A 22392-nucleotide genomic window follows, 5' to 3' on the forward strand; every position below is an offset into this window, starting at 1 on the left:
ACAGTTTTCCAATATTAGCAAGATACCCAAAACAGGAAGAGAGATCAAGATGCTTTTTTTTTTTTGAAGCATAGATTAAGATGATATTGTTTATCAAGTAGAAAGAACGTTAGATATAAAGCAGAAGAACCATGCCATCATTGGTTTCTGAAGAACATTAGAAGCATAGAAAGAAAAGATGCAATCTCCACCATCTTCATATCCATATCAAACACCGCCATCCATGACCGTTTCTGGCATTCATGGCCAAACCCTTGAAGTTACAGGTATGCAGAATTTCATCAACCTGATGGAATATTATACCTTTTTACAGGTTACATGTTAATCACGGTTTATCTGGTTTTTGTTGGATGTATAGTTGTTGGTTGTAACAGATTGAAAGACACAGAATGGATTTCAAGACAGGATCCTTACGTAATTCTTGAATATGGGACTACAAAGTTTAGAACCAGGACGTGTACAGGTTAACTCGAAACCACCCAGATCTCTGAAACCAGTCCAAGCTTTCCACCAAGATTTTTATTTTAAAAACTGGCACATGTATTCATTGCACCCTTTGTTTTTTCCTCACCGATGACAGATGGAGGTAAGAACCCAAAATTTCAAGAGAAGTTCATCTTTTCTCTCGTTGAAGGGCTGCACGAACTACAAATTTCTGTGTGGAACAGCAATACCATCACATTTGACGATTTCATCGGCACCGGAAAGTAATAACCTATTGATCAAAACATGTCCCTCATTTTTTTGCCTTCTCCTTTTTAACTATTTTTTATGGTGTTTCAGGGTTCAACTCCACAAGGTTCTTACCCATGGCTATGATGACACCCCCTGGCCGATACAAAGTAAACATGGGAGGTTAGAGAAACTGTAATGCAATATCCATTAATTTTCTATGCAACTAGTTCAACATTGTTATTCTGAATACTACCTTCAAATATTACAGATGCACTGGTGAAACCCGGCTCATACTTCACTACGCTAATGCTGCCAATGTAAGTTACCTAGGATATGAACTCAAAATAAGATTTTTAAGTAACCCCAACCTACTTTTATGATGATGTGCGCATTGGCCCACTCGATTTGTGACATATCCTACTACGCACTGTCGTTTCTAATGCCAAACTATTAATACGAATTATCCATGACAGCATGCACTCCTGTAACCAACTTACAAGGAACCAAGAATCCATATACACGCATAATCAATCCCATAGTTGGCGCATAGTGAAGCGATAGACTCCCAACAGTTTCCGGTATCAGTAAAAGTAAAACCATGTCTAAATGATTCTGTGTATAATTGCAGAAACTTGCAACAAACCTCGGACCGTCTGCGCCGCCATATTTAACACCCAGTACACCATATGGCTCTCCACCTCCATGTGCAGCTCCATACCTTCCGTACCCCATTCCTTACCCCTATCCATCAGCTTATCCACCTTCAGGCTACCCTCCTTCAGCTACTGGATATCCTCCTCCCCCTCTACCATACCCACCTACAGCCTATCCTCCCCCATATCCTCCTCCACTGCAAGGAACATCTTACTACTTACCAGGTAAAATCTCCGTGAACTCCTTGGCTTGGGTTATTTGCTTTTGGTACTGCCATTAACATGACGACACATTTGAATATTTGTTGCATCTTTCCTTACTTGCAGGCCCATACACGGGACCATACCCTCCACCTCCTTACTAAGATATCCCAAGTAACAGAAGTTCTTAGTGAGATAAATTACATGCTTAACTTACGAAGCAGATGTAAAAGGTGAAAAAATATTTTGTTGTATAACAAATTGTATCACAAGTAACAAATAGTTGACATGCTCTGTGGTAACATACAAGGTTTCCAATGCTTTTGGATGAACTAATACCTGGGTTAATTGCATGAGTAACTGTTGAACGTCCTCCAACTGTATGATGCATGTAACTGGATCTTCTGAATCAATTTGTTCTACACACTGATGACTGAAATTAAATATAACAGAAAAAAGAAGCATGGCAACATTTTTGATGTATCAATGGATCAGAGTCCACGTTTCTTTATAAGATCAGCCATGATATTGTGAGCTTTAGTGAGTTCAGACTCCCTTTCCTTGATTTCTTTTTTCAATCTTTGAATCTCTTCGACATGATCACATTGATCTGAGTGTTTCTTTTGTTTCTTGTTCTGATCCTTGGTTTCTTCAACTTGAATAGATCTTTTGTTGGCAGGACTTCTGTCAGATAAATCCTTTTTTAATCTTTGAATCTCTTTGACTTGATCACATTGATCTGAGTTTTTAATTGGTTTCTTGTTCTGTTCCTTGGTTTCCTCAAACTGAATAGATCCTTTGTCTGCAGGATTTTCGTCAGATGAAACCTTTTTTAAAACTTTACGAACATAGAAACTGACAGAACCGGCACATTTTCCATACTTGATGTCAAGGGAGATTAGTTTTTGAGGAACTCCAGATGAGTCCTACAAAAGAAAAGAAAAGTTAATTCTACTTCTTTCACAAGGAGAGACAGGGAATATGATGATTTCCCCTTCTATTCCTGTCGCAATATGGTAACTGACAATCTATCTATGCCTAAATATTAACTGAATATGTGGAGTAGACAGAAAATCTAGAAGGAGACAGGCTTCAGAGTTCTTCTAATTTTTTTAAACAGCAGGTAAAAGCGTATCAAGATTTTCCAAACAACAAAGACTATAAGATAAAATCATTATGAACACTCAAATGCACTACCCTCCCAGAATAGTTACGTAGTGTAGAGCTACTTGTATTAATCAACCATGGTGCTTACCTTTCCTTCTTCTCCTTTGAAACTTTCAAATGCATTACATGCCTCCATTGAATCTTTGAAAACAGCAGAAGAATTATAAACATTTTCACCGGTCAAGCTCGCCTGCCAGCCAACATTTAGCAAAATAAGTGTGCTTAAATTTCCACTTTCCAGTTTATACTAAATAAGAACAGGGAAAGCCTAAACTAAACCTTTTGCCTACCAAATGATCTAAAGTTCTCTATAACGAAATTTGGCTGTATGTATAACCTGAAGTTTGACAGTAGAGTCCTCCGGAAATAGTCTTCTCAATTGTCTCTGGGGCACCGCTATAGGTACCTCATGAAAGAAAAGCTCTACCGATTCAATCACGAACACCTATTTCCCAAAGAGAACAGTGAGTTCACAAATATCTAACAATTTAATACATAATAGAATAAGATTCCATTTCCATTACATCTTTGCTTTTCAAGGGAACGAATCCATCACTCTCGAGCACCTAGTTTCCCAAAGAAAGCGGTGAGTTGGCAAAAATCTAACAATTTAATACATAGAATTAAGATTAAATTTCCATTACATCTTTGGTTTTCAAGGGAACGACTCCATCACTCTCAAGCACCTAGTTTCCCAAAAAGAGCAGTGAGTTAACAAACATCTAACATTTTGCTACATATTAGAATGAGATTACATTTCGATTACCTTTTTGCTTTTCAAGGGAATGACTCCATCACTCCCGGGCACCTATTTTCCCAAAGAGAGCAGTGAGTTAGCATACATCTATTCACTACACATATAAGAATAAGATTACATTTCCATTACCTCTTTGATTTTCAAGGGAATGATTCCATCAAATTTATTTTCCAGCTTGGCAAGAACTAATTTCATTGCAGCCTGTGCATCGGCTAGACAATTATGAGGAGCACCATCTTCCCTAAGATCATAACCAAGCACAGTCTGTCAAAATAAGACAAGAAGGAATTAACAAGATCCAGCAAAATAAGATCCATAAAACCACCTCATAATCAAGAATGGTTTCAAACACCAAACCTATTATTAATAATAAACATAAGTTAGAAAGTTCTTTCCTCAAAAAATCGATGGCTTTTCAATACACAACATTTTTTACTAAATTGCAAGGACTACAGTGCATAGATCACTATCTTTGTCCACCAACTTTCATACAACCTAGAAAGTAGGAAAAGTATACATGCTTCATTGTTCAGCAGGAGTTGATCACTCCAAAGTGTGATGGTTGCACACTTGCATTTGATGAGTAAAACACTGGACTCTCAAACAATCAAAAGTCGGCTACGTCAAGACCAATAGATCGATAATATCATTCTCAAGTGTTGTCTGCACCTTTCTATGAAAGCACTGTTTATGGCATTAAAAAATAGTAAACAAAATTCACGAATCCAGATATACGTTTTGAAGGATCACACATAATATAAAACCAACTAGGAATCAGGTTTATAACATTAGTTATGCGTCAATATGACTGAGAAGTGGTACCAAAGAATACTTAATAACATTGCATCTATATTATTTTTCCAGCAGTAAATAGCAAAAGACTGACATAAAAGCAAAAACTGGTGATCATGCTATCAAAAGTAAAGATTCTTAACGAACTTGCCTTGCAGAGATGATTCAACGAAGGCCTCTTGTGAGTATGCCCTTCAGGATACTTAAAAATTAATGATGTGTCGATCACCCTCGAATGGTCCACTTTCAATGCTACGAAATACACAAAAACAAAAAAGGAACACATAATTATCAAAGATTGCAAAATCAATTTCGGCAGCAGTACTCCATAAAACTGGTGTGTAATAAGTTTGTAAAACCCACCTTTTAGATCCTTATCCAAACTGTGGCCAATTAAAACGACTCCATCGGATAACAGCTTTTTCATTGATTTCTGCAACAATAACACATCAATTTTTCGAAAGAAATGTTTTCATACTAATAACTCCAGAAAGTCCTTATTCATATATATACTACCTGTATATCTTCCAACGAACAAGTAGCTCTTTCCAAATCCTTAGCATTGATTCCATGAATCTGAGTTCTATAATCTAAAACAGGTTTATCGAGTTTTACAAGTTCATTGAGCTTAACCTGAAAGAATAATACTGACTTCAGCGACAGCAGATGATGATACCAAGAGAGCCAGTATATAAATGGTTGTACCAGCAACTTCTACCTCTAAATTTCGATTCACAACACACACTTGTACTAGAGATTCTGTTTTATCTTCACAAAGAACCATTTCACAATCAACAGAAAGCATTCTGGTGGACTTAATTGCTTTAGAAACTTTACCTATCTTTGTCATTACCCAGTCCTGTTTGAAGATCCACAGCCAAAATAAGTAAGACATAGGAAGTTCAGATATTACATGTTGAAGGGAACTAACAGGGAGGACAACCTTTGAGCACACAACCATATGTTGGGAAATAAATAACTAAAATTATAATAGAAGAAAATATATGCACAATATAGAAGTTCCATCCTGGCATGTTCTAGAGTACAATAACCACCTCTATCGCTCTAAATAAACTATCAAACAGGAGTTGGGGAGTAAGCTTGAGCAGTACCTCATCATAAGATGGGAATGAAAAACACTTTGGATATTCGGGGTGTTCAAATGTTAAGCTTGCCAGCTTCTGCATATCCACAGATAAGAGTTATTTGGGTCATAAATAAAAGGCTCAATGAATAACAAAGGTGCAGTAGATAACTTTTCAATAATAAACTGCAAATGAAAGATGAACGAAATTTCACCAATAACTCGAAAACTCATTAACAAAATGAACTAGAAACAAAAATCCAATAAAATAAAGTTCACAATGACTGAAGTTTGTAGCTAGTAAAAAAGGCAATTCACTATAAAGCTACTCTGATGACGCCATAGAGTCATCTTCTATGAATGGCTAAACTTAAGATATTTTAGGCAAAATGCGAACAAGTACTACACAAAGGACCACTGAAAACTGGAAGAACTTCATTTTTTTTCAATGACCTAATAACTAGAAGAACTTCAATAGGTTTCTGACACGCACATACACACATATGTTGGTTTTTATGCCCAGCTTGCGAACCAAACACAACAAAAAATTAGCTACTGATTCTCATAACCAGCAACACAACAGGTTAAAACAAAGCCCTACCTGAGGAGAGGATTGAACATCAATACAGCTCTTATTCAGTTGCTCAATTGCTTTACGATTAGAATGGTACGTCATTATTTTTTCAAAAAACTGCAAGCAAGCGAATAGAATTCAGTTAAACGAATCATTATATTAAGTAGTTAATTCTCTAAGTTATTAATAAATGTTCCAATTTCGTACTACTCACCTCTAAATCTTGCTCTTTCGTAAACGTATTCAAAAATGCAACCAAGCAAGCAGGTGGCCTCTTATTAGGATCCAATAAACTGTCGCCTAATTGTGAATCATACTCTACTAAAAATTCCTTCCATTCTCCTTTCGCACCCTTCATTTTTCTCTTTTGTACATTTTTCACAATGTCAATAAGCACCTAACAAGAACAAGAATGTTTATTAAACAGTCAAAATTCAAACAAACAAACAGAAATCAAACTCATCTATACAATCAATACAAACACAGAAAAATAAGAGAGAAACGAATACCTCCTTCTCTGCTAATGCTAAAATCTTCCGAATCTTCTCCATTGTCGTCGATACAGAGAGAGGCAGAGGTTTACGTTGATGGAGGGAAACTGATTCGTTATGGTTTTAGGGTTTATGGAGCACCGCCCAAATAGAGTCTTTTGTTATTACTTTGCTCGGGTTTCCTCGTTAAAACCCTGCAGAGCAAAAAAACAACCTTTGTGTGGTTCAACCAGAGTAATGAACACCCACTTTTAAAAATGGGTTAAAAGAACCCACTTTATACTGCAGTGGTCCCCACTGGTTGGAGACTTAGGATGGGCGAAGAATTCTTCTCAAAATTGGCCCTAAAATCAATATCTTTCAGGGTTCGTTCCTTCTTCTTCTTCTTCTTCTGTTGGGAAACAAGAAAAGAATCTTTCTGTGAAATTTTTAAAATTGAATACAATGAAGATGGAGATATTTGGAATTGATTTTGGATGTGCTTTTGGATCATTGAGTGATGGAAAGTTTCCTGAGAAGGATTGTTTACTTCCATTGATATCTAAGATCCTTGGTTATTGTATTGTTGCTGCTTCTACCACTGTCAAAGTCCCACAGGTAATTCAATTCTTTCTTCTTTAGAACCAAGTGGAATTGTAACAAATCGGAAATTGAAAATTGCTAATGTTTGTTTCCCGGAATCGGATTAGTTGCAGAAAAATCATAACTGATCTAAGTGTTTTTATTTCTTTGGTTTCCTAGATACTTAAAATTTTGAAGAACAGTAGTGTCAGGGGGCTTAGTTTGGCAGCTTTTGAGCTTGAGGTTGTTGGTTATACTATTGCTTTGGCATACTGCCTTCACAATGGACTTCCATTTTCAGCTTATGGGGAGTTGCTTTTTCTTTTAGTTCAAGGTATGTGTATCCTCCCCTTCTTTTTCATATGAAACATCTAGTGTGTGTGTGTTTTTTTTATTATATCAACAACTTGATTCCTGGTAACGCCAATCGCACTTTAGACCGGTTTATGTCTATAGCAATAGGTATGTTTTGTGTACAATGAAACATGGTCCTGTGGCAGTACATTGTCTTATTTTGTTCAGTGGATAGTGTGGAGCTAGTAGTCGTGCTTCTGCTTCTTCCAGAGGTGATGATGAATAATGAGATTGAACTTCTTATTCTTCTGCATCATTGTATCCTTTCTGGCACTAATTAGTTTACGTTTAGTAACCTTTCTGAACTGCTTTTCGTTGCCGCACTCTGGTTATATTATGTTAATGATGGTGAGTTGTAGGAGTAATATTACTTTTGTGTCGAAAGTAGAAACACCAAGAACAGTGACACGAGAATTAAAAGTATCACCATTGCGACTACTATCAGTACTGGAACCAAGAACATTATGACTATGCCCACCTGCATTATATTATATCGTGTTTGGATTTTTCTAATTTTCACCATCGTTTTGCTAGCATCGAAGCTGATTTCTGAATGAAACATGCATTTTTCCAGAGTTTTCAGAAAAACATTAAAAGATACGATTTACTAACTAAGCTTCTTAGGGAAAAAGGCCTCTGAAGGTCATTAACCTTGTTAGAAACCACTTAACTGAACTGCGGGCCTGCGGCACAAAACGGAATGACTAACTTTTATCTGCAGTAATTATCGAACTCTGAGTTCCTGGAAGAGGTATCAACAGAGAAATTTCTTACATCTCTAAACCAACTTCCATAATGTTCAACTGTACTTATTATTTTCTCAGGTTAAACATAGAAAGTTTATACAAATTTAAGAAAATTCACCCAAAACAAAAAGTAAATAGTCTGAGAAAGTCTTTAGAAAGACTTATTGTTTATGGATTTCATAGTTATCTAACCAGTATATGATGGGGTGGACCAATTTCAAAATGTCCGGTAGATTACAAGGTTGTTATCTTTAAAACTTCAGCCCGAAGTATCTTCTTGGCACGGCTTATCAAATGATGTCTCCCAACTTTCTGTGAATGCATTTATTGCCTAGATGAGAATATATCTTGCTAACATAACATCATAGAATCTGGCTCACTTTTTGTTTATCTTGTCTGTTTCAGCCATAGTTTTAGTTGCGATCATCTACTACTTCTCTCAACCTCTGGGGATGAAGACGTGGATCCTGGCATTAGCGTATCCTTCATTTTTCCTATTTATTTTTGTTATGAATAGCTTATAAGTTATGGTTATAGTTATGTGAGGAATCACTATCTTTTAAAGTGGTAGTTCCCTGGCTAAATGCTTATAGGCCTAATATGATCTCTCCTAAATAGCTTGTTATGTTTTTCCTTCCGACTGCTGGTTCAGATATTGTGCACTAGCTCCCACCGTTCTAGCTGGTCAGGTTGACCCTGTACTTTTTGAAGCCCTGTATGTAAGTTGAATATTATCTTCTCTTCTCTATTATGTTATAGACCCGTCTTCTGCTTAATAAAGAGAAAAGAATAGTCGACTATTTTACTGGGTCCAACCACAATATTCGGACAACATATTGGTTTGGTCTATCTTGATCTGTTTGTCTATCACTCCTTTGAATTAGCAATTTCTACAGTCCTACTGGTTAACTGCTGCACCAAATAAATGGCCCAACTTTGTTGGTTAAGCATGTACCAGCATTTTCATGCACGGTTTTGGATAACTTGTTACATCATTTTGCTGGCTTATCTAATATGGTGAATGTTAACAGGCTTCTCAGCATGCAATTTTCTTCTGCGCTAGGGTGCCACAGATATGGGAAAACTTTAAAGTAAGTGAATCCTGAGTTTATTTCTTCAGGGTCATATACCGATCCAGTTTGCAACTATTATATAATCTCAGTGCCTTCATTGACTTGTAGATGACACTCGAGCTTTAACCAGTTAGTAACATGTAGTAATGTTTTTTTGTTTTTCTTTTGTAATCAATCCATGTAATTAAGGTACCTTCCATCGCTGTTCCAGTAGGCGCTGCCATATGACTAGGGGTTATTTATTTATTTATGCTTCAAGTTAGACTTTTAGTTTTCTGCAGTCCTTCATGCATCATAACTTAGTGACACCAATTTGTATTATAACCTTCTAAAGCGCATGACCTTGGCAGAACAAAAGCACAGGGGAGCTCAGCTTCTTGACTTGCTTAATGAACTTTGCCGGCTCCTTGGGTACATGCACACTTTTGATCTAAATCTTCTCACACTATGTTATACATTTCCTTTTATAGCTAAATTGTGTAGGTCTCATGACATAAAATTCTTTGACTGCAGTGAGAGTCTTTACCAGCCTCCAAGAACAAGCTCCAACAAGCAGTATCCATACATTTTCGTCATTATGAATTTTTTTTTGATTTTTTTTTTTTTTTGCTTTGATTACTCATATTTATTTAGCATGAGAAAGTAGGTCCGTTGTGATCTATTTCTGCTTCCGCAAGGAATCAGTGTTCTTTAGCGGTGGTTTTAAGCCACATGCTGGGACCACATCATTATAAATGAATTCACATTAGTACCATAGATGACCACCAGGTAGGACCGGATGTCAACATTACCTTTTCACAACTCTATCGAATAGTCTCCGAATGCTATCTCAATTGATAGATTTTGAATATGCTATGTTGATTAAGCACGATTTTCCAGATTTTTACGGGTGCTGATACCTTATGATTGCTATTTTAAAATCTATCTGCTATCCTTAACTCGTTTGAAGTGATTATGGGTTCTGTGCTCGGTATGGTGACGAATGGCACCATTCTCAGTCAGATAATATTATACCAGAGGCCACCAGCGAAGAAAGAGAAGAAAGTTCAATAGAAGCTAGGTTGCCTGCTTATGCTGATAGTTGTGCAGGGTCATCACTATGCAATGGAATTGTATGCATGTTTCTCACCAGCGGTCTTCTACAAACAACGGTGCTTTTGTTAGTTTGGGGTTAAATCGAATCTCGTATGTTTTTTCTTATGTTATTAGTTATTTCATTTGCCTTTTGTGGTACTAAATAATGATCTCCACATCCCAAATCTCTCTTTCTCTCTCTCTCTCTAGGAGGAGAGGTTTATCGGTTAGAAGTTAGGATACAGGTAAGCTTAGATCTTGAATGGTGGATTCACATCCACAGTACCATCTCTAATATACAACAGGGTCCGGAGTGATTGGACGTCTCTTTTGAGTGGACGAGGTTCATGCAACTTGTTAAGAGTAACTGTGGTCATGGGAATATGGAGGGATTCTGTTCTTTTTTCAGATGATAAGAGGTAATGGTGGTGTTAACAGTGAATCTGATGCCAACTATATCATTATGGAAATGGTGGGTGGATTGATAATTGTTCTTTGACTGATGAATTAAACACTCGACTTTTCTCATGCTCTTTTTCTTTATCAAAAGAACCTTTTTATCAACAATCTGATAAAAGAACTTAATGACCTCGACAGAAAGCGAGATGATACTTATGAACTGAATTGATATTTCAACCTACCTCATAAAGGGGGCAGTCCTGCAACTGCAACTGCAACACAACATACTGAGCCTTCATTTACATTTTTAAACATGGCAGAATTTGAGTCCTTGCTGTTCTAATTTTATTTTGCTAGAAAAGATGAGATGTGTCGGTTGCCATTAACAAGCCACTAGAATTAGGCCAAAGGGTTTTGCTCAGTTTGCATAAATCAAGCTGACTTTACTCTCCAGTCTTCAGCTAATATGTTTTCAGAGTCAGAGATGGACAAATTCCACAAGCTTCCAAACACCAAGAACCACCAGTCTTAATTCTAGAGTCTAGACAGTACGATTGATCTATCACAAAGTCTTCTTACCTGGACTGGAAGTTTAAATAATAGCACAGCTAGTACCGTGATTAAAAACAGAGCCAACATGGTTATAGGGTTATAGGTAAACCACATCAGAACTTTATTTTAGCATTTCAAGGTCCTAAGAGTTGCATTGAACTACTTCTGGAGCATAACTGGATAAGCACTCAATGGAACAGAAACTCTATATGCTGGAAATTAAGATGTATAACCTTTACTTACCTTAATAAAACTTGATGAATAATGAAACAAAAAACCATGCAGTGGAAATATGTATAAAACAAAAACATGCAGTGGAAAATTACAATCAAAACAACAAATGCAGCTGTTGCACAAGCTCTATTATCACCAAACCAAGAATCACAAAACAGAGCATGGCGATGCAAAACACAACAGAGCAACAGAGATTCACCCGCAATAATAAAACACATTTAATGATTAAAATAGCAAAATTATGCGGACAGCTAAAAATTGCAAGAGATGCGTTTCCATCTATTGGCATTTAATCTTGATGGCAGTTTCAACAGTAACATACATTATAACCAAAGAAGCCTGACAACAAACACATTCAACAATTACAACAAAAACGTATTTTTCTTTCCAACATTTTCCTTTAGTTCATTCTTTGGTTACTAGCAGAGATATTATGATTACTGCTTGTGCTTGACCACCTTCTCAAAGTGCAAACAACAAAACTTCTCCCGGCCAAAAAACCTAGCCTTGCTTTAGCCAAGGCAGATCGACTATTTCTGCTTGAAGATGGAACACCACCAACTGTTAACTGACTAACCACAGAAGCAAAATCTCCAGCATTTTCTAGAGCTCCACCATCACTAGTACTTGCTTCTAGGGGTTCCATCGAACCCGTATCCAAATTTACAGCTAATGAACCTCTACTAGCCCTTAACCAATCCGCACCCTCACAAGTCACTCCCCTGCATTTCTTAACCTTCACTTTCACCAAATTCGGGCAACCCCCAGCCAACGCTTCCATTCCATGATCAGAGACAGGACAAGCTTTTATACACAGTTTTCTCAGTGCTACGCATTTTGTTGCGATACAGGAAATTTCAGCATCACCAATTGATTCACTTCCACATAGGGCCAGCCTCTCTAAGTTTCGACAATTTGAAGCCAGAAGCCCTAAACTCGAGGTGGTGGGATTTACACCAATTAAAACAAGTTCTTGAAGATTAGGGCAACGATTAGCTATAGCAATTAGTCCTTCATCACCTATTCTATTTGTTTTCCATCCATCTATATGAAGTTTTCTCAAAAGCTTACAACGATCAGCTATCGAAATTAAACCTAAATTTGTGCATTCAGGTGTTTTAACAAGATGTAATATTTCAAGATTAATGCAATTTGAAATCGATGAAAGTCCGCGATCACTTACCTGAAGTCTCTCTAAATGAACTTCTGTTAAACAACTATTAACACGGTCAGAAATGGATTCCAATAGCTCATCCCATGCACCTGAACACCTAAAGAGTTTTAGTGTTTTGAGATTTTTGGAACCAGCTATAACAGGTCCAAAACACTGTCCATTATAAAGCTCCTTCAAACATATCGTCTTTAATGCAGCACTAGCTAAACCAGGTCCAATCAGTTGAGCAGCAGTACCATCAGTAATACCGCGGAGACGCTTTACAGAAAGCTCCTCAAGATGTGCACAATGATCCAATACTGCGTTCATTCCTTTAGCTCCAAAAGTACAAGATCCACAAGAAAGTTTCTTCAAACCCTTGCAATTCTTAGCAAAAACAGTAATTCCTGAATCAGTAAGTTCTCGGCAAGCTCGAAGCTTAAGTCGAGTTAGATTTCTACATTTCAGTGAAATTAGAATCAAAGCATCGTCACCAATACTGGTAGAACGTCTTTCACATTTCAAAGCGAGTTTCGATACTGAATCAAATCGAGAAAAAAGTGATGGAATTAATAGAAATAGATCAGATCTAGCATCAAGAGACAATCTATGCCGACTTTGTCCTTCGATAGTAAACCATCTCTGACATACTAGTGAGCACCGTTTCCGGTCACCTGAACCTAAAGATTGAAAAATACAAGCTAAACATTCATCTGGAAGTTCAGAAATGATATCTGGAGAATCGAATAAGGTTACATTAATGTCATCATCACTCTTTTCTTCTGCCTGAATAGGAGCAATAATAGCTGTTGATTTGTACTTTGTTCGATGGATTGAGTTGTTGTTCCGATTGGATCCAGATATTGTTGAACTTGACTGGCCCATTCAGGGCGTTTCTGATGACAGTGGAAAACTCTCTCCTTGCTAACCTAAATACCCACCAGCAGAGAAGAAGAAGAAGAAGAAGAAGAAGAAGAAGTTGGGGGATTTTTCTGTCTCAGTCTCACTCACTCACGCTCTACCTTCACTGGAATAGGCGGAGACGGACTTGAAAGAACCTTTTAAATCCAGTTTTTGTTAACCTCATTTTGAATTAAGACTTAATACTAACTAATTCCATGGAGATTATCTAAAATGTTAGGTCAATTGAAATAAGTTTTGTCCCGAATGAATTGGTCCACCCGCGATACCCCGATTCTGCCACCTGGTTAAAATGGAAGCTATGAGACGGTGCAACGTGGGCCAGTGATGCCCGTGCCTTGGAGTATGCTGGTTTTTCTTTTTTACTTTGTCCGTTTCTAAAAAATAGTCAGATTTCCTTTTGTGGGTATGTTAAAAAATAGGCTTGTTTACATATGTGGAAAGTCAAATGTAATGATTTTACTACTATATCCGTAGATGAACCACTTCTCTCTCCATTTTCTTTCCTAATACAAAAATGGGACCACTTCTCTCTCCTCTTTTTGTAATAACAAATGAGTGGGGACCAAAGGATAGATTAGGAAAAAACATTGAAAAGTGACTCCAATGATTAGTTTTCTTAATTTTTGTGAAAACCAAACAAGCCTATTTTTTTAGAAACGGAGGGAGTATTAGATAAAGAGTATTACACTAATTAGTTGGAAGCCTAAGCTCCAACAACGTACTACTACATTAATTGAACAAGTTGTCGTGCTAGCCTACCAGCGAATCTCATGGGTAACCTAGCCAAGGGAGCTGAAGCGGATAAGGGGCTGAGATTGTGTCCCAAGGGGGGCAAGCTAACTCTACCTTCCATGTTAATTCCTGCAATATTACGCCACTGGGGGCTCAAACCTGGGACCTCCTGGAGCGCATGAATCTTTGGAAAACGGGAATGACCAGCTGAGGATGAAAGGCCTTAAAAGAAACTATACGGGGTTAATTAGGTTATATGACTAGTTTGACTTTGAGGATGAAAGGCCGATGATGAACAGTCTTTGCCTGAACCAAGGAAGTGGTTGTTCAAATAGTGCTTTAGTCGTAGATAAAGGAGTAGGGTTGGTCTAGTGAGGGAGGCCGAAAGAGATGGGATCGGAGTTTCTCAATTGCAAAGAGTTGCAGACAAAGAAACTGTGAGGAACAGAGTGTGTTGCAGAGAACTCGTTACATTGATTTCTGTTATAGATATTTTGTTGTTGTTTGTAGAATGGTCGATCATCGGCCTATTTATAGCTCTGCAAAACCCTAATCTCTAGTCGGTGGTATAACGAGAAGGAGAAAGAATCAACACCTTCACCTAAATCCCAAGAATAACTAAGGGTATATCAACAGTTGAGTCTATCCTACATAACTGACTCCTCGCGACCGATTATACACTTTCTTTGTGGGTAGGTTAGTACCCACACGTTGTTGTAGTTCGCCATATTAAAACCCTAAGTTTATCCGTATGACCAGCCTTTGTATGTGATGTATCGTATGACATGTTAGCATTATTTTAGTTGTTGCAACTTTAGATGGAGGAATGTGTATGTTCGCATGTGGAGGTCATCCATAGTCATGTGAAGAGCTCCAGAAGGCTTGTTGTAACCGTGTATGTCATTGATTGGCTAAGGCCTATCATGACCTAGTTGTGGACGTTTTCATTTAGGTGAAGGAGTGTAAGGACATCTTCGTAAAGAGGCTTAAGGCAAAGGTTGTCCGAAGAGGCGATGTGACCTGATAACGGTCGAACGTTGACCTATGGTGGCCGTTTGTGCTTGGTGGAGGCGAGTAACATGACTGAGTTTTCACCAACCTATCTTTTTCGTATTCTAAAGGTATCCTCAACCTATTGCAGTGATCTGTGCCTAGCGGAGGCGAGTAGCACGACTGAGGTGTCATCAACTTATTTTGGTCGTACTGTAAAGGTATCGTCAACCTATAGCAGTGACACTCAGAGAGACGTTGTAAAGTGTGACATGTGCAATGCTCAGCACTAGAAGAACGTAGTCGGGCCTGACGAGGCGCTATGACAAGTGTACAACACTCAGTGCTAAAACCATGACCTAGAGCGACACTAAGGGTCTCGGGTCTGTCGAAAGATCAGTGATAACACTAAGGAGTCCTACTTGGAGTGGAGTGTCTAAGGTCTTCCACTTTAGAGTAACAGATATTCTTATCCTTTGAGTGATGGAGACTCTTCAACTCGGAGCGATGGAGGCTCTTTGCTTCGAGTGATGAAGGCTCTTCGCCTCGGAACAGTGAAGATTCTTCACCTTCGAGTGATGAAGGTTCTTCGACTCAGAGCGATGAAGGCTCTTTGCCTTGAGTGATGAAAGCTCTTCTACCCGGAGCGATAGAGGCTCTTCAGGACAATTTATGCTTTTTCATCTTTGAGCTAGCTTCTCTTCCTTCAACTTCGTCTTGAACCTTTCTTTGTCTGGAATTTTGGGCTTCATCCTGACTAAACGGTTCTTGAGTTCACACACTTTATATGAATAGTCTGTTAGTTGACTGTGCTCATGGGCTTGAGTACCTCGACTGGGTTGGACGTCTCTGTCAAAAATGACGGTTTTGCCCCTTGGACTACAAAATAACGGTTGTACCACTGGATTGTAAAATGATAGTTTTTCCCTTGCTCCAAAAGACACCATCAACATTAAGTCCCCTACTCGATAAGGAACCGTAAGTTTTGCGTTTTGAGTATATAGATGGTACGTACCTTTCTTGCGAAACCTTGATCACCTTTGCTGAAAACGCGTCATCGGGGTTTTGTTGAATCATTTTCATCTGTTATGTCAACTATATCTCGTGAAATTCAATTCTAATGAGAGTTTCACTAAGAGATAGTGCTTAATCTAATCTTGCTATCCATGGGGAATAGTTTGCGACGACTATACGCGAGTCCCCACTGTTAACACTTCTTCATTGTTAAGCTTTTTCGGCTTAGGCTTGAATCTGAATGCTCCTACTTATGCATTTACATGTTGTTAGAGCATAGCTTGGTTGAACCCACCAAGCGTTGGTATGTCAAGTTTGGTTGTTGTTAGAGCACTACTCGGTCAAATTCGCAAGCGTTGTTGTCTCAAGCTTGTTTGTCAAGTTTAGTTGTCAAAACTATAAGTCTTTATTTCTAGTCTACTTATAGCTATGTCTCGGATTTGGATAGAATGTGTAGTTGAGCTTTAGACTTCACGGCTTTCATCGATTGAAGAAGAAGAACTACTAAGGGGAGCTTGTGGAACTTCATCAACAAAAGGTATGTGGAGACTTGAACTCATCTATCACTCAAAAGTCTATTTCTATTCTATCTCCTATTGAGACAAAAGTCGTATAGCTATATAGACTTTATTTTATACACATTTGATATTTCGAGTTGAGTTTAACTCGCTTACATATTTCTCTAAATATGTATTGGTAAGCTTTCGCTTTAACCAAGTTATCTTTTATTCTTGACGAAAGTCAAAAGATGATCATGTGAGAATCGTCTGGTAACATCTTATATGATTTGTGTGAGACAATCATTTGATGTAGACTCGGAATGTTTCGTATTGATCATTCGATCACTTGAAAATTGCTTTGAAGCTAATAGTTTGTGTGAGACAGCTATTCCCGTCTTCCAATAATGTTTCAATGATTGAAATGGGAGTTTAAAATGATTAACTATTGATTGGATATAACACAATATGCGTACTTGTATGCTAACTGTTGCATGTTACTCCAAGTCCGGGAACCATAGTATGCATACTGGTTTAACAGTTGAAGTCCGGAAACTTAGTATGCATACCCGTATGTGTACTGTCTTAACAGTTTAGGTCCGGGAATTTAGTATGTATACCCGTTTGCATAATAATTCAACTGACTTCGGTCGTGAGTGACAGTATGCGTACCCGTTCACATACTGACGGACAGACCAAGTCCAGAACTCTAAGTATGCGTAACCATTTGCATACTTGAGTCGGTGAAGTTCTAAAATCGGTTTGTTCATGAACAAATACATTTATATAATAAGGAATGAAATCTTTTGCAAACCGTGGCTATAATGTTCATGAATAGATTTGAGTGAATCAAAATCAATTTTGCTTCAATTGTGTCTTGTATACTTCTATGAGAATATAAACAGTTGAATAACTCTATAAGTAGTTTCATTTGAGTCATTTGAACTAGGTATAATAAAGATTATGAAGGTTGATATAAAAATGTTCATATGGCTAACTTCAGTTAACTATTGTTGAGCTAACCAAGTGTACACATTTAGGTACAGTTACCCATATCCAAACGAAGGCACATTTCATTTGTGTATAACAAGCTAAGTTAAATCTAACGGTTGAAAGATATTAGCTCGACTCTAATCAGGTTTTCATATAATGGTGAATATTGAATACTTTATTACCAAGTTAGCATTGATTGCAAACCCTGATTTGAAGACTATATAAGGGAGAACTCTAGCAACTGGGAAACCTAATCCCCAAACCTCATGTTTGATACTAGTTGCGACTAGAGTCGATTCTCCTTTAATCTAGGTTTTTCCTAAAAACATTATATATAGGTTAACGACTTAAAGACTTCATTGGAATTCTGACGCCAGACCCAACTCTTTTCTTTGTAGTTGCGTGTTTTGATCTTACTTTGTTTTATCGTAATGAGTATTATCTTCTCTAAGATTTTCTCGAGATTTAATCTCCGATAGGTAAGATAAAAATTAGTCACAAACATATTCATCTCATCGTTTGTGATTCTAAATATCTTGTTTCGCTACCATATGATTAAGATTATTGTGAGGTGATTGATATTACTAATATGTTTGGGAATATAAGCCTGTTGTATCAATTGGTTCCTGTTCACCTTGATTTATCAAAATACGGAATAAAAACTCGTAGTTATTTATGTGGGAGACAGATTTATCTATTCAATAAACTTATCTGTGTGAGACAGATTTGTTTATCAAGTCTTCGACTTTGGGTCATAGCAACTCTTAGTTGTGGGTGAGATCAGCTAAGGGAATCAAGTGCATAGAGTCCTGCTGTGATTCAAAGGCATAAGGATCGTGACTGTACCTTAATCAATGTGAGATTGGTTAGGGCTCAACTACATTCCAGTCCGAAGTTAACTTGTAGTAGGCTAGAGTTTGTAGCGGCTTAATATAGTGTGGAGTTCAAAATATGGACTAGGTCTCGGTTTTTTTTTTTTTTTGCATTTGCGGTTTCCTCGTTAACAAAATTTCTGGTGACTGTGTTATTTCTTTTCCGCGTTATATTTTTATATAATTGAAATATCACAGGTTGTGCGTAGTTAAATCAATTAGTGAATCCAACCTTTGGTTGTTGATTGAAATTTATTGACGCTTGGATACTGGGCTTTGGTACCATCCAAGTTATTTTTGATATTAATCTGGCTCACAGATTTTTATCTGTTCGATTGCAGATTGATTTGAGAAATTGAGATATAACTCTTGGTTGTATTTTCCTTGATTGAGTCTAACTGTCTAGTTGATTCTCTTGGAAATATATTGGAGTTAGTCCATACATATTTCCTAAACGAAATATTGGGTGTGGTTGTTAGACCCCCGCTTTTTCAGTTGTCATTTTTTAGTATAAAAACTCATCTAGAGTCGCTTGATTAAATACTAGACTCAAACTTCGTTTAGGTTAGACTAGAAAATCTAGGAATGTTGAGACATATAAGTATTAATTCGAAGACCTGAAGGATGAGAAGAAGTAACGACTGCAACGAGGACATCATCCTTCCACTTGAGGTTAACAATACTGACTTGACTTGTTTCCATTCCTAATGTATCTTTCAACTCGCATTATATTGAAAACATAACATGCGAATATGTATATGTATAATACTCTAGTGATTATACTTGGTCATATCATTATGATCAAAGCGTCAAGAAATCTATTATTACGAAGTATAAACGCTTATCTTTTGGAACTTCGTAAATACGACATTAACATAATAATATTTGTATTTAGTTACTTGATTATGTCTAAACTATTGGTGTTGATTGCATCCTAGGAAACAATGTTTTATAACATTTGTTTAAAGGAAATACATATATGAACTTGTTTTCATAATCGAAGGGAAATCATGATTGGTCCCGTTTTTTATTGAATATCTTTTGAATGCCCAATACACGGTGACAAGGTAGAACCTATCTTAACTTATGTTAAGAATTGTGGTTTAACCGGTCATAGGCTACAGGATGTAGCAAGTTGTATTCAGTCACAAGCTACTTTATGGAGAAAGGTGTAACTGTTCACATGCTATATTGGGAAGTTAGTTGTAATAAGTCACAAGCTACCTTTGGAAGAAAGGTGTACCCGATCACAAACTAACTCAGGAAGTAAGGTGTAACCGATCACAAGCTATCTCGGGAAGTAAGGTGTAACCGATCACAAGCTACCTTCGGGAAGCATGGTGTAACTGATCACAACCTACTTTGGAAAACATGGTGTAACTGGTCACAACCTAGTTTGGGAAACATGGTATAACCGGTCACAACTTACATTGTGAGTCACGAAACAACCGATCCCAAGGAGAAAAACTGAGTTTCGAATATTCACATATATTTTTATGTTTTGTGTGAAATTGAAATTAGTGTTTACTGAGAGAAACTTCTAGATGTCGACATCATTTGAGCATGTACAAAATTCTTATCATTAATTTTTCAAAGATATTCCTTCATGCTCAAGGAGATCCCATACCGAAATATTGAAAAGCATTTAATTATGTGTTTCATCATATATGTTTTAATTACCAGCAATTAAAGCATATCCTATGGAAAATATTATTAGCTAATGTGTTACACTAATAATAGAAGTTTTCTATGAAAGTTTTCAAAAATATGGTTTGGCATTTAAGTGAAAATAGGAAAACCGAAATTAGGTACTTTAATGTTAATATCTTGAGAATATTTTCGGTTTTAGAATTTCCTTGTTGTCCAAACAACCTTGGTCTATAAATACTTTAGTTTGCATTTCCTAGACTAACTCTGTATGGACTAACTCTAATATAATTCTGAGAGCACCAACTTAAAAGCGAGCTCAATCAAGAAATATATCAAAGAAATATATCTCAATTTCTCAATGCAATCTGCAATCGAACAGAGAGAAATCTGTGAGCCCGATTGATATGAGAAATAACTTGGACGGTACCAAAGACCAATGCCCAAGTGCCAATAAATTCTTATCCACCAATCAATGTCGAATTTACCAATTGATTGAACTAGGCACAACTTATGATATTTCAATTATATAGAAAATATAATGCGGAAAATAAATAACATAGACACCAGAAGTTTTGTTAATGAGGAAACCACAAATGCAGAAAACCTTTGGACCTAGTCTAGATTTGAACACCACACTGTATTAAGCGGCTACAGACTCTATCCTACTACAAGTTAATTTCAGACTGGAATGTAGTTGAGCCCTAACCAATCTCACACTGATTAAGGTACAGTCGTGTTCCTTACGCCTCTAGAACCACGTCGGATTGTGCGCACTTGATTCCCTTGGATGATCTCACTCACAACTAAGATTTTCTACCACCCAAATTCGAAGGCTTATAAACAAATTTATCTCCCACAGACAAGTCTATTCTGATAGATAAATCTGTCTCCCACAGAAGTACCTGCGAATTTTTTGTTCCATCTTTTGATAAATCAAGGTGAATAAGAACCAATTGATAATCCGGTCTTATACTCCGTAAGAGCAGCCTAGAAATATCAATCACCTCACAATAACTTAACTATATGGTAGTAGAATAAGTTATTGCGGAATCACAAAGAATGAGACGAAGAGATTTGTGATTACTTTTTATATCTTACCTATCGGAGATAAATCTCGAGCAAATATTAGAGAAGATAATACTCAATACGATATAACAAGTAAGATAAGAACACATAAATACAGAGAAAATAGTTGGGTCTGGCTTCATGAATCCCAAATGAAGTCTTCAAGTCGTTAACCTATAATGGTTTTGGAAAAACCTAAATTAAAGGAGAATCGACTCTAGTCGCAACTAGGACACACGAAAGTGCCGGGATTAGGTTTTCTAGTTGTTAGAGTTTTCCCTTATATAGCCTTTCAAACCAGGGTTTGATAGCATTGAAACAAAGCAATCAATATTCACCGTTAGATGAAACCTGATTCAATATTTAAGCTAATATCTTTCCACCGTTAGATGGTCTTTAGCTTGTTACGCACAAATGAAATATACCTTCATTTAGATATGGTTAACCGTACCTAAACGTGTATATTGAGTTGGCTCAATAACAGTTAACCGAAGTTAGCCATATGAACACTTTTCTCTTAACCTTGTTCATCTTAACACTTCTAGATCAATCGATAATCAAATGAATCTAATTGTGTTACTCATAGATTTGTTCAATTATTTACACTCTCATAGAAGTATACAATACAAAATTGAAGCAAAATCGGATTGATTCAAAAGAATCAGTTCATGAACATTTTAGCCACGGTTTGCAAAGATCGTATTCCTTAATTTATAAATGTATTTGTTCATGAGTATGAAATCATACTTAACCGATTTAAGAACTTGCACCACTTAAGTTTTCAATGGGTACGCGAACTTAAGTTCCGAACATTGGTTACAAGCCGACAGTTTGCAAACGGGTACATAAACTTTATCTATGGACCGAAGTCAGTTGAAACCGTTTGCGAACGGGAAAGCGAACTTGGTTCCCGAACTTCAACAGTTGAATCAGTTTGCGAACGGGTATGCAAACTTAAGTACCCTGACTTAAACAGTTGAATAAGTTTTCGAACGGGTATGCATACGTCCGGTCCTGAATTCCGTCAAAACAGTTCGTACACTAAGTACACAAACCGTAATGTATCCAGACATGTGTTTTAGCTCTTAACTCTCATTTCAATCATTGAAACATTC

General features: G+C 37.1%; 4 protein-coding genes across 7 annotated transcripts; 2 read left to right on the forward strand and 2 right to left on the reverse strand.

Moving 5' to 3' along the window:
- The first annotated feature begins 88 nt into the window (after positions 1-88).
- On the forward strand, positions 89-1882 carry LOC113346704 (protein SRC2 homolog). Its single transcript, XM_026590192.1, has 7 exons — positions 89-266; positions 359-463; positions 581-707; positions 784-855; positions 944-992; positions 1304-1553; positions 1656-1882. Exons 1-7 carry the CDS (start codon positions 179-181, stop codon positions 1691-1693), a joined length of 729 nt encoding a protein of 242 aa, XP_026445977.1. The 5' UTR covers positions 89-178; the 3' UTR covers positions 1694-1882.
- Positions 1738-6566, reverse strand: LOC113346702 (small RNA degrading nuclease 1-like). 4 transcript variants are annotated; one of them, XM_026590188.1, is made up of 15 exons: positions 6413-6566; positions 6118-6300; positions 5931-6020; positions 5358-5426; positions 4964-5104; positions 4762-4878; positions 4609-4678; positions 4397-4497; positions 3583-3717; positions 3463-3504; positions 3341-3382; positions 3221-3262; positions 3034-3141; positions 2785-2886; positions 1738-2455 (listed from the first exon to the last, which is right to left on the reverse strand). In XM_026590188.1, the coding sequence occupies exons 1-15, from the start codon at positions 6452-6454 to the stop codon at positions 2021-2023; spliced, it is 1719 nt and encodes a 572-aa protein (XP_026445973.1). In that variant the 5' UTR covers positions 6455-6566; the 3' UTR covers positions 1738-2020. The 4 variants fall into 4 exon arrangements, with proteins under 4 accessions (XP_026445973.1, XP_026445974.1, XP_026445975.1 ...); XM_026590189.1 differs by lacking the exon at positions 3341-3382; XM_026590190.1 differs by lacking the exon at positions 3221-3262.
- A 181-nt stretch (positions 6567-6747) lies between these two features.
- LOC113346706 (mannose-P-dolichol utilization defect 1 protein homolog 2-like) lies at positions 6748-10730 on the forward strand. Its single transcript, XM_026590195.1, has 8 exons — positions 6748-6991; positions 7136-7289; positions 8461-8533; positions 8708-8774; positions 9087-9146; positions 9479-9539; positions 9642-9683; positions 10078-10730. The coding sequence occupies exons 1-8, from the start codon at positions 6839-6841 to the stop codon at positions 10179-10181; spliced, it is 714 nt and encodes a 237-aa protein (XP_026445980.1). The 5' UTR covers positions 6748-6838; the 3' UTR covers positions 10182-10730.
- A 915-nt stretch (positions 10731-11645) lies between these two features.
- On the reverse strand, positions 11646-13617 carry LOC113346705 (F-box protein At1g47056-like). The gene has a single exon (XM_026590194.1). The coding sequence runs from the start codon at positions 13423-13425 to the stop codon at positions 11788-11790; it is 1638 nt and encodes a 545-aa protein (XP_026445979.1). The 5' UTR covers positions 13426-13617; the 3' UTR covers positions 11646-11787.
- Between the last annotated feature and the right edge of the window lie 8775 nt (positions 13618-22392).

This window comes from Papaver somniferum, chromosome 2, assembly GCF_003573695.1.
Source record: "Papaver somniferum cultivar HN1 chromosome 2, ASM357369v1, whole genome shotgun sequence".
NCBI classification, from domain to species: domain Eukaryota; kingdom Viridiplantae; phylum Streptophyta; class Magnoliopsida; order Ranunculales; family Papaveraceae; genus Papaver; species Papaver somniferum.